The sequence below is a fragment of the Macaca nemestrina genome, chromosome 20 (assembly GCF_043159975.1).
Source record: "Macaca nemestrina isolate mMacNem1 chromosome 20, mMacNem.hap1, whole genome shotgun sequence".
Taxonomy (NCBI): Eukaryota; Metazoa; Chordata; class Mammalia; order Primates; family Cercopithecidae; genus Macaca; species Macaca nemestrina.
In genome coordinates, this window is record NC_092144.1 from 18,450,381 (window position 1) to 18,473,310 (window position 22,930).

Consider the following 22,930-nt stretch of genomic DNA (forward strand, 5'->3'; position numbering starts at 1 on the left):
TTCTCTCACCTGCCTGCCCGTCCCAGGCCACCTGCACTCTCAGCTGGGACTCCACCTTCCTCTGATTTCTGGTCTCTTCCATCCTGCTTTTGGACTTTTCCTGGGACACTTGTATTTCTTCTCTTTTTCCTCCTTTTCTTTTTTTTTGAGACAGAGTTTTACTCTGTCACGCAGGCTGGAGTGTGACGCGATCTTGGCTCACTGCAGCTTCCACCTCTCAGGTTCAAGCGACTCTTCAGGATCATTATTCTCAGTAGCTGGAACTATAGGCATGCGCCACCATGCCTACTTTTTGTATTTTTAGTAGAGATGGGGTTTCACCATGCGTTGACCAGGCTGTTCTCGAACTGCTGGCCTCAAGTGATCTGCCCGCTTTGGCCTCCCAAAGTGCTGGGATTTGGGATTGCAGGCGCGAGCTGCCGTGCCTGGCCTCCTCCTTGCTTTCCCTTCTCCTCCCAGACCTTTGCTCCCCTCTCAGTCCTGATCCTTTCTCCCTCCTGCGCAGCCCGCACCCTGCACCCGGGCAGGTGCCACAGGGATGTGCAAGGCAGCTACCACCCTGCACACGCCCAAGTTCCAAACCACTCACACCCTGTTTGTAAAAATCGGCGTGCTCCTTTATTTGTTCAGAAGAGCAGCCAGCATCACCCCCACCACTCAAACCTGACACACACGCTTCGGAGACAATGGCCTCGGGACCCTCATGCTGCTGGGCCCAGGAGAGACAGTTCTGAGGCAGAAACTCAGCGTCCAAGGGGGGCCGTGGCTCAGGCACTGCGGTGAAGGGAACAGCGGGGAGTCCGGCCCCACCTTGCTGCTGGGGACACGAGGGCACACACAGAGGGGGCAGGCTAATGTCCTGCTGACCCAGGACAAGACCTCAGCGCCACAGGAGGATCTGCAGGCAGCTAGGAGCCTGCCAAGTGCTGGTGGAAGTAGAGGCCGAAGAGGCTGCAGAGCAGCTGGCAGGCCGCCGTCCACCAGATGAGGTAGGCCAGGATGCCGCGGAGGAAGAGGGGCGTGAGCAGGCCACCCAGGGCCCCGGCGATCCGCGCTGCAGTCTGCTGGACCTCGTCCTCCCCAAAGCCGATGGAGGCAGCACTGGCTGAGGATGGGTTGGGGGATAGTAGAGGGGCTGGGCCCAGGCCCCAGGAATAGCCTCCTAGGAGAAGAGGATGAAGCGAGGTATGAGTGGAGAAATGGGGGAGGGGGTGAGGGGCAGGGCTGGCATGAGGGGCCGGGCCCATTCCTCCAGACACTCCCACCCCTGTCTCAGACTCCACCTCCTGCCGGGTCTCCACCCCCTCAGGCGCCGCCACCTGTCCAAGGCAAGCCTTATCCTTGGCCCCACCTCCTGCTCAGTTCCTGCCTCACTACATGCCCTTCCCCCTACCCAGGCCCCACCTCCTGCCAAGACCCAACCCCTCCCCAGGCTCCACCTCCTAAGGCACACCCCATCCCAAACTCCACCTCCTGCTCATAACCTGCCCCACCACAGTCCCCGCCCCCTTCCCAGGCCCCACCTCCTGCCAAGAGCCAACCCTCCTCAGGCTCCACCTCCTAAGGCAAACCCCATCCCAAACTCCACCTCCTGCTCAGAACCTGCCTCACCACAGTCCCCACCCCCTGCCCAGGCCCCGCCTCCTCCCCCGGCCTCCCCAAGACTCCAACTTCACTGTGTTTTATCTTCCAGCCCCGCCCTCCTCCACCTCCACACAGCAGCATCTCACCCAGCGTCTTGAGCAGGAGTGTGCAGTTGAGGGTGAGGATGAGCGGCGTCAGGTACTGCAAGCTCACCACGGTCACGTAGCAGTAGACCCGGACCACCTGTGGGCAGGTAACAGGGGTGGCTACAGCAGGAAGCCTTCTGGGTTTGGGAGGACTCCACGCCCAAAGGACTAGGAACCCTGCCCTCAGCCCCAAGTTCCCTCTGGCCTAGGTCATCGGGGCGTCCATACCCTCCGCTGGATTTCACGGGCTTCGATGCGGCCAGCCTCCCTTCGCAGCTGCTCCACGCGGGCCTTGGCCAGGCACAGGTAGGCCTGCAGGTGGGGCCGGGTCACCGCAAGCCGCAGCAGGCACAGCACTACCAGCAGCCAAAGGCGCCCGGAGTCGAAGGCAGAGTCGGACAGCCTGTGCGGAGCGGGGCGGGGTAAGGGGCTAGGAAGGCCGCCCCTCACCCCCCAGGATCTTCCCCAGGTTCCTCCCTGAGTCTCAGAGGTTGGAGCACCCAGGGGAGCCCCACCCGATACGCACAGGGAGAAGGGCCTTTCCCCAAACGGCGGCTGGTGCAGGAAGTCCCGTGCAATGGGCTTTGTCCAGAGCCACAGGATGAACAGGGGAGACAGGAAGCTGGTGTGCAGGAGGAACCTAGGGGGTGACAGCAGGAGAGAGTGAGGCCTGGGCACCCCCTCTTCCCCAGCCCCTCCCTTAGGGCCCCTAATCCCCCCACCCACCAAGCGACCCACGTAACTGCAGCATGGGCCGGTCCTCCGACATGGTCAGCGCGTCCCGGTGGGTCTGGGCCAGCCGTAGGCCTGGGAAGGTGAGGAAGGCACCCAGCACAGAGCCCACCACCGCCAGCCCCACACGGATAGCCAGCTTGGCCACAGGGAGCCTAGGAGAACACCAGGTCACAAGCTTGCCTGGGGGACCCTGGGAGGGTCCCATCCTGCCCTTGCTCCCCTCCCCCATTCCCAGGACTCACACCCAGTCCCAGTCCTGCTTCTTCAGAAGTGGCTCCAAGTTCTGGGTCATGCTGGCCAGGCCTGGGGACGATAAGAAGAGGACCGAATAGAGTGAATTCCTAGGGTCTCTGAGGCCACTCTGTTCCCTAATCCCCCATCCCTCAAGCATCCATTTGCTCCCCAAGTAGGAATGCACCAGGCCCTGTGCCAGGCATAAGGACAACTTTGTGCTCTAGTTACACAGCACTCTTTACAAGAAACAAGGTCAGTGTGTTGGCTCACGCCTTCAGCACTTTGAGAGGCCGAGGCAGGCGGATCACCTGTGATCAGGAGTTTGAGACAAGCCTGGCCAACATAGTGAAAGCCTGTCTCTACTTAAAATACAAAAATTAGCTGGGCGTGGTGGCAGGTGCCTGTAATCCCAGCTACTTGAGGCAGGAGAATCGCTTGAACCTGGGGGGCGGAGGTTGCGGTGAGCCTAGACCGCACCATTGCACTCTAGCCTGGGGGATAAGAGTGAAACTCAGTCTCAAAGAAAAAGAAACAGAATGTACCAGGCAGATACTCCTGATTGGGCTGGGAACATTCAGGGGTATCTGTTGAGCCTGAGCTCCCTAGGTTATAGAAGGAATCTGGAGGGGGATGAAGGACTCCTGCGGGAGAAAACCAAAGTCCTCCTGGAGGAAGGAATCCTCAGTTCAGGACCCAAGATTGTGCAGTGGCTCGCACCTGTAACTCAGCACTTTGGGAGGCCAAGGCGGGTGGATCATTTGAGCTCACAAGTTCGAGACCAGCCTAGGCAACATGGCAAAACCCCCATCTCTACAAAAAATACAAAACCAGGAGTGGTGGTGCATGCCTGTAGTCCCAACTACTCTGAAGGCTGAGGTGGGAGGATGGGTTGGGCCCAGGATGTGGAGGTTGCAGTGAGCTGAGATCATGCCATTGCACTCCAGCACAGAGTGAAACTTTGTCAAAAAAAAAAAAAAAAAAAAAAGGAGAAAATTCATATGAGCTCACAGGCAAAATCAACAAATGCATAAGGAAACAAATCACCATAAAGGAGAGTTAACAGAAAAACAACAGTCAAGTTTAGGCCTCAAAGACTTCAGAACTTGGTGCTGTCAATTATGTGTCAGATGACTAAGGAAATGAAAGCTGTAATCACAGAACAGGTGACATGAGACTACCTTCAGATGACTGGGTAGAATTGCAAAGGAACCAAATTTAACTCTTCTAAAGGGAAAATGTAAGTGTTGAAATAATAGATTGTTAAACAGCACATTAGGAACAGCCAAAGGAGGAACTGATGAACTGGAAGACAGATCTGAAGAAATCACTCAGATTCCAACTCAGAAAAGTAGGTGAGAAATACGAAGAGAGAGGCTAAGAGAATAAGGAAGACAGAACAGAAAGTCCAATGCAAATCAAATCAGAGCCCCAGAGGTAGGGAAGAGAAGGAATGAAGAATAAAAGGAATTACTGGAAGAGAATAGTTGAGAAGTTTGCAGAATGAAAGACACACACAAAGTATATCAAACCATGTAAATAAAAAGAAATCCATACCTAAACACAATGGAGTGAAACTGCAGAACACCAAAAACAAAAAAATCACAAAGCAGCCGGGGAGTTAAGACATTTCACCTATAAAGGAACAACAATTAGGCTGACAGCTAATGTCAACTGCAACAACAGAAAAGGAACAAATAGAAAGCAAAAAAGTAAGATGGTAGAAACAAAGTCAAATGTCAGTTATCACAATAAATGTAAGTAGACTAAACTTTAAAGTTACATGACAAAGACTATCAGACTACATTGAAAATATCCAGCTACATGTTTTTTTAAAGGATGACATACCTTGACATAAAGTCACTGGAAGATTGAAAGTAAAGGGATGTTAAAAAGATACAGCAAATACTAATCAAAAGAAAGCAAGCGGCCGGGCGCGGTGGCTCACGCCTGTAATCCCAGCACTTTGGGAGGCCGAGACGGGCGGATCACGAGGTCAGGAGATCGAGACCATCCTGGCTAGCACGGTGAAACCCCATCTCTACTAAAAAATCCAAAAAACTAGCCGGGCGAGGTGGCGGGCGCCTGTAGTCCCAGCTATTCGGGAGGCTGAGGCAGGAGAATGGCATAAACCTGGGAGGCGGAGCTTGCAGTGAGCTGAGATCCGGCCACTGCACTCCAGCCTGGGCGACAGAGCGAGACTCCGTCTCAAAAAAAAAAAAAAAAAAAAAAGAAAGCAAGCTAGAAAGGCTACACTACTACCAGCCAAACTGGACTAAGAAGTAATATTAGAATAGGCCGGGCGTGGTGGCTCACACCTGTAACTCTAGCACTTTGGGAGGCCGAGGCAGGTGGATCACAAGGTCAGGAGTTCAAGACCAGTTTGGCCAACATGGTGAAACCCTGGCTCTACTAAAAATACAAAAATTAGCTGGGCATAGTGGCAGGTAATACCAGCTACTTGGGAGGCTGAGGCAGGAGAACCACTTGAACCCAGGAGGCAGAGGTTGCGCCATTGCACTCCAGCCTGGGCAACAAGAGCAAAACTCCATCTCGAAAAAAAAAAAAAAAGAAAAAAAAGAAGTAAAAAAGAAGTAGTATTAGAAGATAGAAGGGGTCCATACATCATGATAAAATGGCTGATTCACCAGGAAAATGTAGCAGTTCTAAATCTGTGAACACCTTGTGAATAGGCTGTAAAATATATAAAGAAAACACTGACAGAATTGATAAGGAAATTGAGAGCTCTGTTGTCCCAGAGGGAGACTGACTTCTGCTGACTGATATGTCACAGACAAAAGGTTAGGCAAGATGGAGATTTGAATTTATTAAACTCATAGAGCCAGAGAATATGTCCTTCAATTACAACACGTGAAAAAAGGCAACACAACAACAGAATATGTCAAGAAAACATGGAACGGTCACAAAATCTGATCACGTTCCAGGCCATAGGGCAAACCTTACCAAATTTTAAATAAATTATTTCAAATAGACCATCTGTGCAATTGAGCTAGAAATAAATATGTATTTTTTAAAGGTCTATGTTTGAAAAATTTAAAAATATTTAATAATCCATAGGTCAAAGCATAGCAAGACCCCATCTCTACAGAAATCAGAAGGGAAATGTTAAAACATCCCAAACAGAACAATAAAAAATATCAACCAAAACTTGGGTGAACTGTCGGGCGTGATGGCTCACACCTGTAATCCCAGCACTTTGGGAAGCCAAGGCAGGTGGATCACCTGAGGTCAGGAGTTTGAGACCAGCCTGGCCAACATGGTGAAACCTCTTCTCTACTAAAAATACAAAAATTAGCCAGGCGTGGTGGCGTGCACCTGTAATCCCAGCTACTCAGGAGGCTAAGGCAGGAGAATCACTTGAACCTAGGAGGCAGAGGTTGCAGTGAACTGAGATTGCACAATTGCACTCCAGCCTGAGTGACAAGAGCAAAACTCTATCTCAAAAAAAACCTCCAAAAAGCAAAAAAAAAAAAAAAAATTAGGTGAACAAAAGTGAGAGACCTGATAAAATATGTATAACATTAAATGCTATATATGCTATAAACTTAGAAAAGACTGAAAATTTATGAGCCAAGTAGCTAACTGAGAAATTAGAAACAAGAAAAGGAGGTACATCACTACTGTTCTAAAATCCAGAGGTCCTAGTCACACCAAAAGGGAAAGATCAGACAAGACAAAAGAAAACCAAAAAGAACCTGGAATTCAATAAAAATACAATTCTTTTTTTTTTTTTTTTTTTTTTTTTTTGAGACGGAGTCTTGCTCAGTCGCCCAGGCTGAAGTACAGTGGCGTGATCTCGGCTCACTGCAAGCTCTGCCTCCCGGGTTCACGCCATTCTCCTGCCTCAGCCTCCCAAGTAGCTGGGACTACAGGCGCCCACCACCACGCCTGGCTAATTTTTTGCATTTTTAGTAGAGACGGGGTTTCACCGTGTTAGCTAGGATGGTCTCGATCTCCTGACCTCGTGATCCACCCGCCTCGGCCTCCCAAAGTGCTGGGATTACAGGCGTGAGCCACCACGCCCGGCCTAAAAATATAATTCTTTAGCAAGGTTAGTCCATGGAGACACTCAAATTTGACCCCTACATCATAACACAAAAATTAATATCACTGTCCATCAGCGACAGTGAGGAGTTTAGGAGCTTATATAAAATGTAAAAGTTGAAATATTTTATTTTATTTTGTTTTATTTATTTTTAAGATGGAGTCTTGCTCTTGTCGCCCAGGCTAGAGTGCAATGACGCGATTTTGGCTTACTGCAACTTCCGCCTCCTGGGTTCAAGCGATTCTCCTGCCTCAGCCTCCAGAGTAGCTATTACAGGTGCACGCCACCTCGCCCAGCTGCTTTTTGTATTTTTACTACAGATGGGGTTTCACCATGTTGACCAGGCTAGTCTTGAACTCCAGACCTCAGGCAATCCACCCGCCTCGGCCTCCCAAAGTGTTGGGATTACAGGCATGAGCCACCACGCCTGGCCGAAATATTTTAGAATAAAATATAGAATGACTTTCTGATTTTAGGGAAGGATATTTTTCAAGACAAATATCAACTAAAATAATCAAATAACATTCATCAAGATACTAGAGGTGACGCTTACAACTACGTTCAATGGCTCAGCAAAGAAAGTGTGATGCATGTATGCAGACGGAAAATAATGCAAATAGTGGTCAAGTGAAAAGAAAAAGAAAACAAGTATTGGCAATGAAGTGGAGAAATTGTGCACTTGTGCACTGCTGCTGGGAATATAATATATAAAATAGGCCAGGCACAGTGGTGCATGCCTATAATCCCAGCACTTTGGAAGGCCGAGGCTGGCACACTGCTTGAGTTCAAGAGTTTGAGACCAGCCTGGGCAACATGGCAAAATCCGTCTCTATTAAAAATACAAAAATTATCTGGGTGTGGCTGGGCGCGGTGACTCACACCTGTAATCCCAGCACTTTGGGAGGCCAAGATGGGCAGATCGCCTGAGGTCAAAAGTTCAAGACCAAAAAAAAAAAAAAAAAAAAAAATTTTTAGCTGGGTGTGGTGGTAGGAGCCTATAGTCCCAGCTACTCGGGAGCCTGAGGCATGAGAATCATTTGAATCCAGGAGGCGGAGGTTGCAGTGAGTGGAGATCATGCCACCACTGCACTCCAGCCTGGGCAACAGAATGAGACTCTGTCTCAAAAATAAAATAAAATGGTTCAGCTGCTGTATAAAACGGTATGGCAGTTCCTCAAAAAATTAAAAGTAGAATTATCATATAATCCAGCAGTTCCACTTCTGGATATATCCCCTCCAAAACTGAAAATGGAGTCTCAAAGAGATACTTGTACACTCAGGTTCACAGCAGTATTAGTCAAAAAGCCAAAAGTTGGAAACAACCCAAGCAAATGTTCATCCGTGGACAAATAAACAAAATGTGTTCCATCCAGACAATGAAATACTGTTCAGTCTTAAAAATGGAATTCTGGCTGGGCACAGTGGCTCATGCCTGTTATCCTAGCACTTTGGGAGGCTGAGGTGAGAGGATTGCTCAAGGCCAGGAGTTTGAGACCAGCCTGGGAAGCATAGCAAGACCCCATCTCTACAGACAAAAAAGTAAAAATTAGCCAGGCATGGTGGCACGTGACTGTGGTCCCAGCTACTTGGAAGGCTGAGGTGGGAGATCACTTGAGCCCTGGAGGTCAAGGCTGCAGTGAGTTGTGATTGCACCACTGCACTCCAGCCTAGATGACACAGTGAGATCCTGTCTCAAAAAAAGAAAAAAAATCTAACACCTGCTACAACATGGATATGATTTGAGGACATTGTGCTAACTGAAATGAGCCCATCACAAAAGGACAAATACTGTATGATGCCACCTATATGAGGAACCCAGAGTGGTCACATTCACAGAGACAGGACATAAAATGGTGGGTATCAGGGGCTGCAGAAGGAGGAACAGGGAGTTAGTGTTTAATGGGATGGAGTTTCAGTTTTGCAAGAGGAAAGAGTTGTGGAGATGGATGGTGGTGATGGTTCCACAATAATCTAAATAGACTTTTTTTTTTTTTTTTGAGACAGAGTCTCGCTCTGTCTCCCAAGCTGGAGTGCAGTGGCGTGATCTCATCTCACTGCAAGCTCTGCCTCCTGGGTTCACACCATTCTCCTGCCTCAGCCTCCCAAGTAGCTGGGACTACAGGTGCCCACCACTACGCCCAGCTAATTTTTTGTATTTTTAGTAGAGACGGGGTTTCACCATGTTAGCCAGGATGGTCTTGATCTCCTGACCTTGTGATCTGCCTGCCTCAGCCTCCCAAAGTGCTGGGATTACACACATGAGCCACCACGCCTGGCCTATCTTTTTTTTTTTTTTTTGAGATGGAGTTTTACTCTTGTTGCCCAGGCTGGAGTGCCATGGCTCGATCTTGGCTCACCACAACCTCCGCTTCCCAGGTTCAAGCAATTCTCCTGCCTCAGCCTCCCAAGTAGCTGGGATTACAGGCGTGTGTCACCACATCCGGCTAATTTTGTATTTTTAGTAGAGACAAAATTTAGGGTTTCTCCATGTTGAGCAGGCTGGTCTCGAACTCCCAACCTCAGGTGATCTGCCTGCCTCAGCCTCCCAAAGTGCTGGGATTATAGACATGAGCCACCACGCTCGGCCATCTAAATATACTTAATGCCACTGAGCTGCACATTTAAAAATGGTTAAGATGGTGAATTTTATGTTTTGTCTATTTTACCAAAATGAAAAAAAATTCAAAGAGAAAAAAGATACAAAAATGGGCAACAACGTGAACAGGCATTTCACAGAAATTTCATAGAAGAGACATGAATCATCAATAAACAGGAAAAGGTGCTCAACTTCCCTGGTAATCAGAGAAATGCATGTTAAGGCCACAGAGGGCATCATTCCACATGATGAGGACTAGGTTGGCAAAAATCAAGCCCTATCTATGGATCCTGATTCATTTAAACCTTACTGCCCCCTGGGAGATTGGTGCAGTCACTACCCCACCTACTTCTTATTTGAGGGGTAGGTTTGCAGGTACTCATATTATTATTTTGCTTTATAATTGACATACACATCTTCTTTGTATATATCAAACATATATAATTTTAAAAACTGAAAGGCAGGGAGAATTGGAGAAGGTAAAACTCAAACAGTCAGCAGGGTCATGTGGGCCATGGTGAGGACTATGGTCTTCTAAGACCCAGGGAGTGTGGTGCCAGGCAGAGAAGTGATGAGGTACAAATTCTATGTTAAAAGGATCATTTAAGAGGCCAGGCATGGTGGCTCACACCTGTAATACCAGCACTTTGGGAGGCTGAGGTGGGCAGATCGCTTGAGCTCAGGAGTGTGAGACCAGCCTGGGCAACACAATGAGACCCTGTCTCAATAAAAATAAATAAATAAATAATATTTTTAAAAAATGAAAAAAAGAGCCAGGCGCGGTGGCTCATGCCTGTAATCCCAGCACTTTGGGAGGCTGAGACGGGCGGATCACGAGGTCAGGAGATCGAGACCATCCTGGCTAACACGGTGAAACCCCGTCTCTACTAAAAAATACAAAAAAACTAGCCGGGCGAGGTGGCGGGCGCCTGTGGTCCCAGCTACTGGGGAGGCTGAGGCAGGAGAATGGCGGGAACCCAGGAGGCGGAGCTTGCAGTGAGCTGAGATCCGGCCACTGCACTCCAGCCTGGGCGGCAGAGCGAGACTCCGTCTCAAAAAAAAAAAAAATAAAATAAAATAAAATAAAAAAAGAGAAAAAGAGGCCACACACAGTGGCTCACACCTGTAATCCCAGCACTTGGGGAGGCTGAGGTGGGTGGGTCACCTGAGGTCAGGAGTTTGAGACCAGCCTGGCCAACATGGTGAAACCCCATCTTTACTAAAAATAAAAAAATTAGCCAGGCTTGGTGGTGTGCACCCATAATCCCAGCTTGGGAGGCTGAGGCAGGAGAATCACTTGAATGCAGGAGGCAGAGGTTGCAGTGAGCTGAGATCATGCCACTGAACTCCTGCCTGGGTGACAAAAGTGAGACTCCATCTCAAAAAAAAAAAAAAGAAAAAGAAAGAAGAGCTATAGCCATGAGTATCCATCAGAGACAGTGAGAAAGGGAAGGTCCTCTCTTCCCCAAAGCCCAATGAGGTTCAGGAGTTGAGATAGTCACTAATGGGGGCTGTCTTCACCCCAGGAGCCCACTCCTTTACCTATTCATGCTGGACACCGAGCCAGTGAAACCAGCCTGGTCAGATTACATGAGGGAGTGACAGCTGTGGCGCCCCCACATTGGGGGCTGCACTTACCAGGCTCCAGGCCCAGCTCGAGGGTGTCCTCCCGCACCACCTGTACCAGCATGGCCAGCAGCAGGAAGAGGAAGGCAAAGGTGAGGCAGACAGAGCGCTCACCCCCCTCCTCGGCACTGAAGTACAGCCGTGTCACTGTCAGGAACATCTTGCTGGAGGCTAGAGCTAAGGAGGCCTCAGTTGCCACTGCCCCACTCTGCCCATTTCACCACACCCCACCTGGGAACTCCCGGGAACAAGCACTGCTGCACAAACAGGCCTTGGGGATGACCTAGAGGAGTTCGGGTTTGGGGTGCTGGATCCCAGATCAGGATGTAAACTGGGGGTTCCTGTTGAGTGGGAGATGGCCTCATCAGGCCACCATGTCTGTTCAGCCTCCCGCCCTGGGTGATCCTGCCTCTTTCACCCACCTCACCTACTTCACATCCCTTGGAAAAGCAATCAGATATAGAAGGGCTTCATCTCCAATCTGCCCTCAAAATGCAGCATTGGGGCCAGACACGGTAGTGCATGCCTGTAATCCCAGCTACTTGGGAGGCTGAGGCAGGAAAATCACTTGAACCCGGGAGACGGAGGTTGTAGTGCCTAAATCATGCCACTGCACTCCAGCCTGGGCAACAAGAGCAAAACTCCATCTCAAAAAAAAAAAAAAAAAAAAAAAAAAGCATGGGAATCTGGGGAACCAGTGGATTTTGAGACAGGTTTCCCTCTCCAAGAGTCACAGGGGTGGCATTCTTTCTGTGCTTCCTCAAACTTGCGTCCCTAAAGTCATATGTTTGCTCTCTTTGGAGGCCAAAGCAGGAGAATCACTTGAAGCCAGTCAGGACCAGCCTAGGCAACAAAGCAAGATCCCATCTCAACAACAACAAATATATATACATATACACATATACATACACATACATACATACATACATATGTGTGTGTGTGTGTGTATATATAAAATTTGGGGGGGGGGAAGGAATTCACTCTTGTCACCCAGGCTGGAGTGCAATAGCATGATCTCGGCTAACTGCAACCTCTACCTCCCGGGTTCAAGCGATTCTCCTGCCTCAGGCTCCTAAGTAACTGGGATTACAGGCATGCACCACCATGCCTGGCTAATTTTTGTATTTTTAGTAGAGAAGGGGTTTCTCCATGTTGGTCAGGCTGGTCTTGAACTCCTGACCTCAGGTGATCCACCCACCTTGGCCTCCCAAAGTGCTGGGATTACAGGCATGAGCCACTGTGCCCGGCTAATTTTTGTACTTTTAGTAGAGATGGGGTTTCACCATGTTGGCCAGGCTGGTCTCGAACTCCAGACCTCAGGTGATCCGCCTGCCTCAGCCTCCCAAAGTGCTGGGATTACAAGTGTGAGCCACCATGCCTGGAGTATACATTTTTTAAAATTTTGCCAAGGGGCCATCTCTTTCTTGGCCTTGATTGTGGACTGGCCTGGTGATTTCCTTACACAAGGAGAATGTGGTAGAAAGAAAAGGGATGGGGTGGGTGACTTTGGGCAAGGCATTCCCTCTTGCCTCCTGGCATTTCTACTGCCACTGAATGGCATGATCATGTGGAGTGGAGATTAACCGACTTGCTGAGCCCTGCCCAGTCTGTTCACCCACAGAACCAGAGCACATAAAATGTCTGCTTCATGCCACCAAGCTTGGGGAAGTTTGTGGCACAGCAGGTGAAAACTGCCACCCCAGTTTAGGGGAGCCAGGGAAGCTCGGGTCCTGCTCCCATCTGCCCCTCTGGCAGGGAGCAGAGAGGAAGGATACATGGAGAAGGCCACTGTGAGCAGGCACCAGAACACGGCAATGTTAGTCTCCTTGGCTGGACCCAGCACGTAGTAGTAGGCCTCTGTGAAGAGGTACACGCCACCCGAGTACACAGCAAAGTCCACGAACCACTGGTACTCCAGGAAGAAGTGCAGGACTGCGGGGGGCACTCTGCTCAGCCCTGGGGCCCAGCCCGCTCCCCTCCCAACAGCATACTCCTCCTTCAAATCCTCCCCACCCCCATGAGGGTGTGGGGACCTTCAGGGCTGAGGGTGTGGAGTTTAGGGACGGGACTGGGCTATTACCCAGGGCATCCACAGTTGTGAGGGGGCAGGTCTCCAGCTGGAATGGGGCATCTCGGGGCACAGACAGTGGCTTCTCCTCACTAAGGCCATTGGCCCACCTGGGAGGATGGTGACAAGCAAGGGGGCTGGTAAGCACACATCCCACTGGGGCCAGCCACCCTCAGAGCTCAGAGCAGTTGGCCTGGAGACCATCACTTCCTATAGCCTCGGCTCTTCTGCACACTGGGATGTGAGGACCCCCACCACCACCACCCACAGGACTGGCTAGAGCAAACTGCTAGGAAACAGATGCTAACTTGACAGTGATCATCTCCTTGGACTAGGGTCTCCCAGTTCACCTGTGCCCAGATCAGAGTCCGGAAGTGTGGGTAGGCCAGTCCTGTGTCCCTTAGCCCAGAGCCCCCTGAGCAAGGGTGAGGCCGTCCCTGGGGAGGAGCCACCCACCCAAGGCTGGGGATGGGGCCCAGTTCACTCACCGCTCTTTCCTGCCTCTGGGCCTCGGCTTCCCCGCCAGAGCCCGAAGCTCCTCCTCGGACGGGTGCTTGTATCGGAACAGACTGAGAGCAAGGACGGGCAGTCAGGGAAGCTCAGATATGGGGCTGGCAGGTTGAGGCAGTGAACCTCAAATCCAGGGATTCTAGTTAGAGGGTAGCCTAGTTCAGGGGAACACTGGGAGGTAGGTGAGGGTACAGCATGGGGAAATTCTGGGGAAATCGTGAGGCCAACAGATCTAGGCTGAGTGGGCTCAGGAGGCTTGGATACCCCTGAATCTGCTGGCTAACTCTCCTGGGGAAGCAGGTGTGTGCAACTTTTATCTTCTTTTTCCTTTTCTTTCTGAGACAGAGTCTTGCTCTGTCGCCCAGCCTGGAGTGCAGTGGCACGATCTTGGCTCACTGCAACCTCCACTTCCCGGGTTCAAGTGATTCTCCTGCCTCAACCTCCCGAGGAGCTGGGACTACCGGCATGCACCACGATGCCCAGCTAATTTTTGTATTTTTAGTAGGGACAGGGTTTCACTATGTTGGCCAGGCTGGTCTCAAACTCCTGACCTCAAGTGATACACCCGCCTCAGCCTCCCAAAGGGCTGGGATTACAGGCGTAAGCCACCTCGCCTGGCTTTCTGTTTTTGTTTTTGAGAGAAGGCCTTGGTCGGTCGCCCAGGCTAGAGTACAGTGGCGCCATCTCAGCTCACGGCAGACTCGACCTTCTGGGCTCAAATGATCCTCCCGCCTCAGACTCCTGATTAGCTGGGATCACAGGCGTGAGCCACCATACCCGGCTAATTTTTAAAATTTTTTGTAGAGACGCGGTCTTGCCATGTTGCCCAGGCTGGTCTCAAACTCCTGGGTCAAGTGATCCTCCCACCTTGGCTTCCCCCAGTGTTGGGATTATGGGCCTGAGCCATCATCTCTGACGCGTTTTTTTGCCTTTGTTTTTGTCACATACATTTTTCTCAGGAGAGAATTCAGTTACCACCAGATTCTCAGAAAGCATCAGAGACCCACACAGGGACAAAAACCAGAGCAGGCGAGCTCTAGCAGGTGCAGGGGTGGAAGGAAGGCTGGGTTACAGGGAGGCAGGAAGAGTGGGGGATGTGGGGAGTGTGGCGATGGTTCCACCCATGTGTACATCTGTCAAAACAGGTCCAACTGTATACGTCAAATATATACAGTTTGTGTCAGGCACAGGGGCTCACGCCTGTAATCCTAGCACTTTAGGAGGTCAAAGTGGTAGGATCGCTTGAGCCCAGGAGTTTGAGACCAGCCTGGGCAACTTAGCAAGACCCCATCTCTATTAAAAGTTAAAAAATTGGCCGGGCGCGGTGGCTCAAGCCTGTAATCCCAGCACTTTGGGAGGCCGAGACGGGCGGATCACGAGGTCAGGAGATCGAGACCATACTGGCTAACACCGTGAAACCCCGTCTCTACTAAAAATACAAAAAACTAGCCAGGCGAGGTGGCGGACGCCTGTAGTCCCAGCTACTCCGGAGGCTGAGGCAGGAGAATGGCGTAAACCCGGGAGGCGGATCTTGCAGTGAGCTGAGATCCGGCCACTGCACTCCAGCCCGGGCTACAGAGCAAGACTCCGTCTCAAAAAAAAAAAAAAAAAAAAAAAAAAAAAAAAAAAAAAGTTAAAAAATTGTCTGGGCACGGTGGTGTACACCTGTAGTCCCAGCTACTCAGGAGGTTCAGGCAGGAGAGCCACCTGAGCCCAGAAGGTTGAGGTTGCAGTGAGCTATGATCAGACCACTGCACTACAAGCTGGGTAACAATGAGACCCTGTCTCTAAAAAGAAAAAGAAAAAACAAATATATACAGTTTGTTGTACTTCAATTACACCTCAACAACGTCTTTCCCCCCATCACCCACTAACCAAGATCGAGGCCGTGCAATTTGTGAGGGAGAGCGTAGGGAGCCAGAAGGGGGCGTGGTTCCGCGGGGCCCCTCCCACCGCCGGGACACGACTCACCTGCCGTTGCAGAGCAGCCAGCGCGCGAAGGAGCAGTGCGGCGCCAGCCTGTGCATGAGGGTGGCAGTGAGCAGGGTCACCACCAGCTGCACTCCGAGGACCGCCTGGGGGGAGGGGACGTGACTGGCAGCACCTGCCAGAGGGTCACAAGCTTCCTCCCTCCCTAGGAACCCAGGCTATTTATAGAGAAGCCAGGCCCGATGGGGGAAGGGCGAGCCTCTTAGGCTCTAGCAGCTTCTTAGGGGAGAGTCCTGGGGTGAGCCTGGACTCACCTGGCCTGGCCCTGCCCTCTCACGTCAGAGATCAGCAGCACCCCCCCGCCCCATCACCACCTAGCTGGAGTGTAGGGCAGTGGAGACCATGGGGTTCGCCTCCTGCCTCCACTATGGATTCAGGTATAATATTACTTTCCTGGAGTCTCACTTTTCTCATCTGGAAATGGGTGCTTCCTATGTAGCCTCCTGTATTCCTCACCACCACCTTCCAGCCCCTAACCACGAGGTCGCCACACTCAGTGCAAGCAACTCCCACCGCCTTCTGCGCTCCCACCTTGGGAGCCACTGCGTCCTGGTTGAGCTTCTAGCTTTCTCCTTCCCCCGGGAGCTCCTTCCCCTAAGTGTCTCCCACCTTAAATGATCCCTGATGGTTCCATCACCCTCCTCCCTCTCCTTCCCTTTGTAATTAACCTCCTTGAAAGGGCATCTATGCTCCTGGCCACCTCCTGTTTTGATGTGAAGACCTACATGTCTGAGTGTGGTGAGCTTATTTATTTTTATTTGTGTGTGTGTGTGTGTGTGTGTGTGTGTGTTTTGGCAGGGGAGTGGTGGTGGGGAGAATAGGGTCTTGCTCTGCCACCCAGGCTGGAGTGCAGTGACATGGTGGGGTGCTCACTGCAGCCTCAACCTCCCAGGTTCAAGTGATTCTCCCACATCAGCCTCCCTAGTAGCTGGGATTACAGGCACCCGCCAACACACCCAGCTGATTTTTGACTATTTTGTAGAGATAGGGTTTCTCCATGTCGCCCAGGCTGGTCTTGAACGCCTAGGCTCAAGCAGTCCTCCCGCCTTGGCTTCCCAAACTGTTGGGATTACAGGCATGAGCCACTGTGTCAGGCCTATTTTTATTTTTAGAGATGGGGTCTTGCTATGTTGCCCAGGCTGGTCTCAAACTCCTGGGATCAAGTGATCCTTCCACCTCAACCTACTGAGTAGCTAGGACCACAGTCATGCACTAACACACCCAGCTATGACTTTTTTTTTTTTTTAAATTAGGAATTTTCTCACCCAGTTCTTAATTCAGAACACATTTTCATATACTTATTTTTAAACATTTTAGAAGAATCAGTCTGTGGTGAAGCTGGGTTTTCCTGCTTGAATGCAGTAAATACCCATTTGCTGCCAGTAATTACGTAATTATGTAAAATTATGTGCTCAGGAGAGCTGTCTACTAGTATTCTGGTGTCATAATCAAAATGAAATAAAGTTTAATACTAAAATTAATTATTAAAATAATCCTTTAATCAGGCATAAATAAGCTAAATTTACTCAGAAAAACCCTAATGTGATGGATACCGGGCCTAGCATGATAATTCGAAACGACTGCTGAGGCCAGGCACGGTGGCTCATGCCTGTAATCCCAGCACTTTGGGAGGCTGAGGCGGGCTGATCACTTGAGGTCAGGAGTTTGAGACCAACCTGGTCAACATGGTGAAACCTTGTCTCTACTAAAAATACAAAAATTAGCGGCATGGTGGCACATGCCTGTAATCCCAGCTACTCGGGAGGCTGAGGCAGGAGAATTGCTTGAACCCGGGAGGCAGAGGTTGCAGTGAGTCGAGATTGCGCCATTGCACTCCAGCCTGAGCAACAGAGTGGGACTCTGTCTCAAAACAAAATAATAATCATAAAAAAATAAAAATAAATAAAATAACAGACTAATAGGACATTTTCTCTGTGCCTGTCACTTATAAACTGAGACCAGAAATCTTTTTTCAGTAATGAGGTTGGTGGTGCCATCTTTCTCATCTCTACATCCTCATTGCTCACCCTCCCCCGGACCCTAGTGCACACTGGCTGGTTGGCTGGCTGGCACTTAAGGACCATGAGTGCCAGCCCATGAGCCCCTGCAAGCCAGTGAGCCACCTGCCCTGCCACTCACCAGTCTGTTTTTCTTCTCTCTCTCGGACCTCTCTCCTGTGACCTGCCAGGGTTTTAACCACCCAATCCACCAACCCATCACAACCTTAGCACAGTAACACCTCCAGCCCAGACCTCTCTGCTGAGCTCAACCAGTAGGCTCCTCCAGGCTCTCCTGAGAGACCCCAACACTCACCCATCATCCCATACCCTTCCAGGTGGTTCAGGCCTTTACCAGTCTCACAGTCAGCCCCCAACTCGGTTCTGCACCCTGCAGGCATAGCTACAGACCCCCCCTCCACCTCCCCATGGCTCAGCTCTCTCCTCAGCCCTCACTGCGCCCAACCACTGGAGTCTCAGAGGTCTTCCTGGACCTTTGGGCTCTTCATCAATGACCCCACCACCTCCCAAAACCTCCTAAGGGAAAAGGTGGTGGAGGGGTGTATCTCTTCACCTAAGGCTTCTAGAGGTCTGTCCTGGGATGTTCTGATAGCCCTGCCCTCCAGCCAGCCTCCTATCTCAAGGTCAGGGCTCCGCAGACATCTCCAAGGATTTTCTTGAGTCTTCCATCAGCTCCTTCTTTTCCCTTTACTGGATTTACGATCCTTGAACCCAAGAACCCTGATAAAATCAATGCAACTTCCCTCCATCTCATTCCCGGGAGCCCGCGCCCTCATCTCCTACGGCGTCCTGCACCTGCGCCTGGGACAACGTCCCACTTTCAATAATCCCGGCCATCAGGGCCCTTCCTTCAGGGCCATCTCCAGCACCCCTCATCGGGGATGGTCCCAGGCAGGGACCCTCCAGTTCTCCAGTTCCACGTCCCTCTCTCTGCCCAGGCCAGTCGCGTCAGGGTTGTGGGAGTGCCCCATCTACCCGCACCAGCCTGATCCCCTGGGGCTGGGCTAAGTTTTAAGAACATACTCAGTGGGTTGAACCCAGAGCTGAGTGAGACGTGAAGGTTCCAACTGTCCTGTCTCCCACTCTGAGAACTTTGCCCGCCCTGAGGCCACCCAGACCTCCTGAGTCCACTTCCCACGGCTTCCCCTGCCCGTTGCACACACCCCGATATAGAAGGGACCCCTGCTGGATCCCGTCGGCGCGGCCCCCACGCTCCTGCAGGACCCCCGTCCCCAGAGTGGACCCCAACAGGCCCCCACACCGCCTTAACAAGGTTCCAAATGTGCTGAGGTCCGCAGTCCCCTCTGTGGGACCACGACCCCATAGCAGGACCCCAAACCCCTAAAAGGTCTCCAGAGAGCGGAATCCCCAGAACGCTTAAGGGCTTCTAGTCTCCCTGGGTACGACCCCCGTCGACTCCTTCGGAGGTCCTGCAGCGAGAGCAGGGCCCCCAGACAGGGACACACGGCCTTCAGCGTGCCCCCGAATCCCTCAGAGCCTCCAATCCCCAAGAAGAGACCACATTCCCTCAGTGTCTCCCTGGACCCCCTCGGCTGGACCCCGGCCCTGCAGAGCCCCCTACTTCGCAAGACGCTCGCTCACCATGGCGCTCGCGGGAGCGCGGTGCACGGACCCACCGGCCTGGGGCTCCGGGCCCTCCACGGGAACTTGACCAATTAGAGCCCGACTCTGATCTGACGAGCATCCCGTGCAACCAATCAGCGTGTTTTGAGCCGGCAAGTCACCAAGGACGAGGAGGCCGCTCGCGTTGCATGCCGGAAATTGTAGTTCAGACACGCTGGTTCTGAGCGATCAAAGTCAAGATTGTGTCTGGGAGGCCTGCGTGGCCCACCTCTCTGAAGGCTCAGTCTTCTCTTACCTAAACTTATTTCAAAGGTTTGCAGCGAAATCATTTATTCCCACCTAAGGGACATTTCTGAGAGAACTCCCCCCCATCAAGAACATTCAATGGCTCCTACTTAGTAGACTAAGTACTTAGTATTCCTAAGTACCAAGTAGGCTAAGTACTCAGACTGAATCCAGACCCCTCTGCCTGACTTAAATCTGCTGCTAGCACTGTGGTGCACCTAATAGTACAGCTTGCACCCACCATGCTCTGTCATACCTCCAGGCTTTTGTAAATATCCTACATCTTGCAATGCCTTCAGGAATGCCTCAATCTTAAAATAAAAACAAAACAAAACCAAAAAAGAATGCCTCAATATTTTTCACCTGGCAAGTGCTTTATTCATCTCTATCATCCAGGACTCTGGCTGTGCTCCACAAAATATCAACTAAAATAGGTTCAAGCAAAAAAAAGGAAAGTTTATGGCTCATGTGACAGAAAATACTAGCTGTAGGGTCAGCTTCAGGCATGGCTGGATCAAGGACCAAATGTCAGCTTCAGGGATCTGATGTTCTTTATTTCACCGCTAGAAGGAAAGGGCTTCTGGTGTTCGTGCCTGGATTTTGCCGTTTGTCTTTCTGTGGATGAGTGTGTCTGCCTGAGTGTAGACATATATTGGGTATGACCAAGTGTCTGAGTATCTTTATGGGGGTGGGTTCCTGTGTGGGGGGCCCGTGTAACTACCTTTTCATTTTTACATTTTATTATGTTTTTTTTGTTTTTGTTTTTGTTTTTGTTTCCTTGAGACGGAGTTTCCCTCTTGTTGTCCAGGCTGGAGTATAATGGTGCGATCTTGGCTCACCGCAACTTCCGCCTCCCTGGTTCAAGTGATTCTCCTGCCTCAGCCTCCCGAGTAGCTGGGATTACAGGCATGGGCCACCATGCCTCGCTAATTTTGTATTTTTAGTAGAGACGAGGTTCTCCGTGTTCATCAGGCTGGTCTCGAACTCCCGATTTCAGGTGATCCGCCCGCTTCGGCCTCCCAAAGTGCTGGGTTTACAGGCGTGAGCCCCCGGGCCTAGTTTACATTTTATTTTTTTAACTTTTGGCAAGTGCTGAATCTTAAGCGCACTATCGCACGCCACCTCGTGGTGGAGGGCAAAAGTGCAGTCTCCCTGGGATGGAGAAGCCGAACCAGTCTCACCAGTGGCCCTGGGGGCTCCCAGTCTTAGAAAGCAACCCATAATTTAATGGACCTCACACTGGGTGCTTAGTCTGTGGGCACTGATATCAGGGACTGGCCTGACTTCTTGTCACCGTGAGGGTGAGATCCAAAGGCTGGGAAGGTTCTTTCTGTCTGGCCATGCCTCAGTTTCCTCCAGGGTACCTGCTGCTTTGACTCTTTCCCTCCTGCTCAGTCCCTGGTCCTGGTCCGGATGTGTGGGGTTGGGGTGCCAGTGAGTAGGCGGTTCTTCAGCCCATGTGGGAGGAAGGCCAGAGTCATTGTCGGGGAGGTCCTCAGAACACAAGGGTGGGTAACTGGGTGAAGGGTTTGCATCCTCTATGTGTAACACCGTGCATGTGGCAGTGGCACTGCTGGAGGTGGCAGGGGCTGTATGCTCAGCTGGACCTCCACAGCCATTGATCACTGTCATGGGGACAGTGGCTCACCCCTCCTGAGTGGGGAAGGGACAGAAGGAACCAGGTGGGAAGTGTTGAAGACCTGAGTCCAGCCAGGGATAGTGGCTTGGTGTGTGCCTGTAGTCCCAGCTACGTGGGAGGCTAAGGCTGGAGGACTGCTTGAGCCCAGAATTTTGAGACCAGCCTGGGCAGCACAGCAAGACCCTCATCTCTAAATAAAATAAAATAAATTTTTAAAAAGTTAAATTAGCCCAGTGTGGTGGCTCAAGCCTGTAAGTCCCAGCTACTTAAGAGCCTGAGGTGGGAAGATTGCTTGAGCCCAGGAGTTTGAGGCTGCAGTGAGTCATGATCACGCCACAGCACTCCAGCCCTGGCAACACAGTGAGGAAAAAAAAAAAAAAAAGAGGCTGGGTACAGTGGCTCATGCCTGTAATCCAAGAACTTTGGGAGGCCAAGATGGGACGATCGCTTAATCCCAGGAGTTCCAGACCAGCCTGGGGAACGTGGGGAAACTCAGACTATACAAAAAATATAAAAATTGACTGGGCAGGCTGGGCACAGTGGCTCACGCCTGTAATCCCAGTACTTTGGGAGGCTGAGGCAGGCATATCGAAAGATCAGGAGATCGAGACCATCCTGGCCCATATGGTGAAACCCCATCTCTACTAAAAATACAAAAATTAGCTAGGCGTTGTGGCTCACGCCTGTGAGGTACTGTGGAGGCTGAGTCAGGAGAATCACTTGAACTCGGGAGGCAGACGTTGCAGTGAGCCGAGATCGTGCCACTGCACTCCAGCCTAGCTGGGCAAGGTGGTGCGCACCTGCAGTCCCAGCTACTTGGGAGGCTGAGGTAGGAAGATCGCTTGCACCCAGGAGGTCAAGGCTGCAGTGAGCTATGATTGCACCACTGCACTGCAGCCTGGGCAGTAGAGTGAGACCCTGCCTCAAAAATAAAAAAAATAGGCCAGGCACGGTGACTCATGCCTGTAATCTCAGCATTTTGGGAGGCTGAGGTGGGTGGATCACATGAGCTCAGGAGTTCGAAACCAGCCTGGCCAACATGGTGAAACCCCGTCTCTATTGAAAATACAAAAATTAGCCGCGTGTGGTGGCACTCGCCTGTAATCTGAGCTATTTGGGGAGCACAAGAATCGTTTGAACCCGGGAGGCAGAAGCTGCAGTGAGCCGAGATTCTGCCACTGCACTCCAGCCTGGGCAACAGAGTGAGACTTTTGTCTCAAAAAAAAAAAAAAAAAAAGCAAGAATAATAAAAATAAAAAAAATAGGCCGGGAGCGGTGGCTCACGCCTGTAATCCCAGCACTTTGGGAGACCAAGGTGGGTGGATTACCTGAGGTCAGGAGTTCGAGACCAGCCTTACCAACATAGTGAAACCCCATCTCTACTAAAAATACAAAAAATTAGCTGGGCATGGTGGCACGCACCTGTAGTCCCAGCTACTCGGGAGGCTGAGGCAGGAGAATTGCTTGAACCTGGGAGGCGGAGGCTGCAGCGAGCCAAGATTACACCATTACACTCCAGCCTGCATGACAGAGCGAGACTCCATCTCAGGAAAAAAAAAAAAAAAAAGCAAAACAAAATAAAAATAAACAAATAGGCCGGGCGCAGTGGCTCAAACCTGTAATCCCAGCACTTTGGGAGGCCAAGATGGGCGGATCACGAGGTCAGGAGATCGAGACCATCCTGGCTAACCTGGTGAAACCCCATCTCTACTAAAAAAAATACAAAAAACTAGCCGGGGGAGGTGGCGGGCACCTGTAGTCCCAGCTACTCAGGAAGCTGAGGCAGGAGAATGGTGTAAACCCGGGAGGTGGAGTTTGCAGTGAGCTGAGATCCGGCCACTGCACTCCAGCCT

General features: G+C 51.0%; 1 protein-coding gene across 7 annotated transcripts; it reads right to left on the reverse strand.

The window, feature by feature from the left end:
• Positions 1 to 593: 593 nt before the first annotated feature.
• On the reverse strand, positions 594 to 19,250 carry LOC105480128 (transmembrane protein 161A). Of its 7 annotated transcripts, XM_011739789.3 has the most exons (13): positions 19,172 to 19,187; positions 17,691 to 18,289; positions 15,534 to 15,637; positions 13,541 to 13,621; positions 13,065 to 13,162; positions 12,760 to 12,916; positions 10,997 to 11,148; positions 2,708 to 2,768; positions 2,474 to 2,617; positions 2,257 to 2,370; positions 1,959 to 2,133; positions 1,731 to 1,827; positions 594 to 1,162 (listed from the first exon to the last, which is right to left on the reverse strand). In XM_011739789.3, the coding sequence occupies exons 2-13, from the start codon at positions 17,766 to 17,768 to the stop codon at positions 909 to 911; spliced, it is 1,515 nt and encodes a 504-aa protein (XP_011738091.1). In that variant the 5' UTR covers positions 17,769 to 18,289; positions 19,172 to 19,187; the 3' UTR covers positions 594 to 908. The 7 variants fall into 7 exon arrangements, with proteins under 7 accessions (XP_011738091.1, XP_011739438.1, XP_011737284.1 ...); XM_011741136.2 differs by lacking the exon at positions 17,691 to 18,289 and having other exon boundaries at positions 19,172 to 19,250; XM_011738982.3 differs by lacking the exon at positions 19,172 to 19,187 and having other exon boundaries at positions 17,691 to 18,771.
• Positions 19,251 to 22,930: the final 3,680 nt, after the last annotated feature.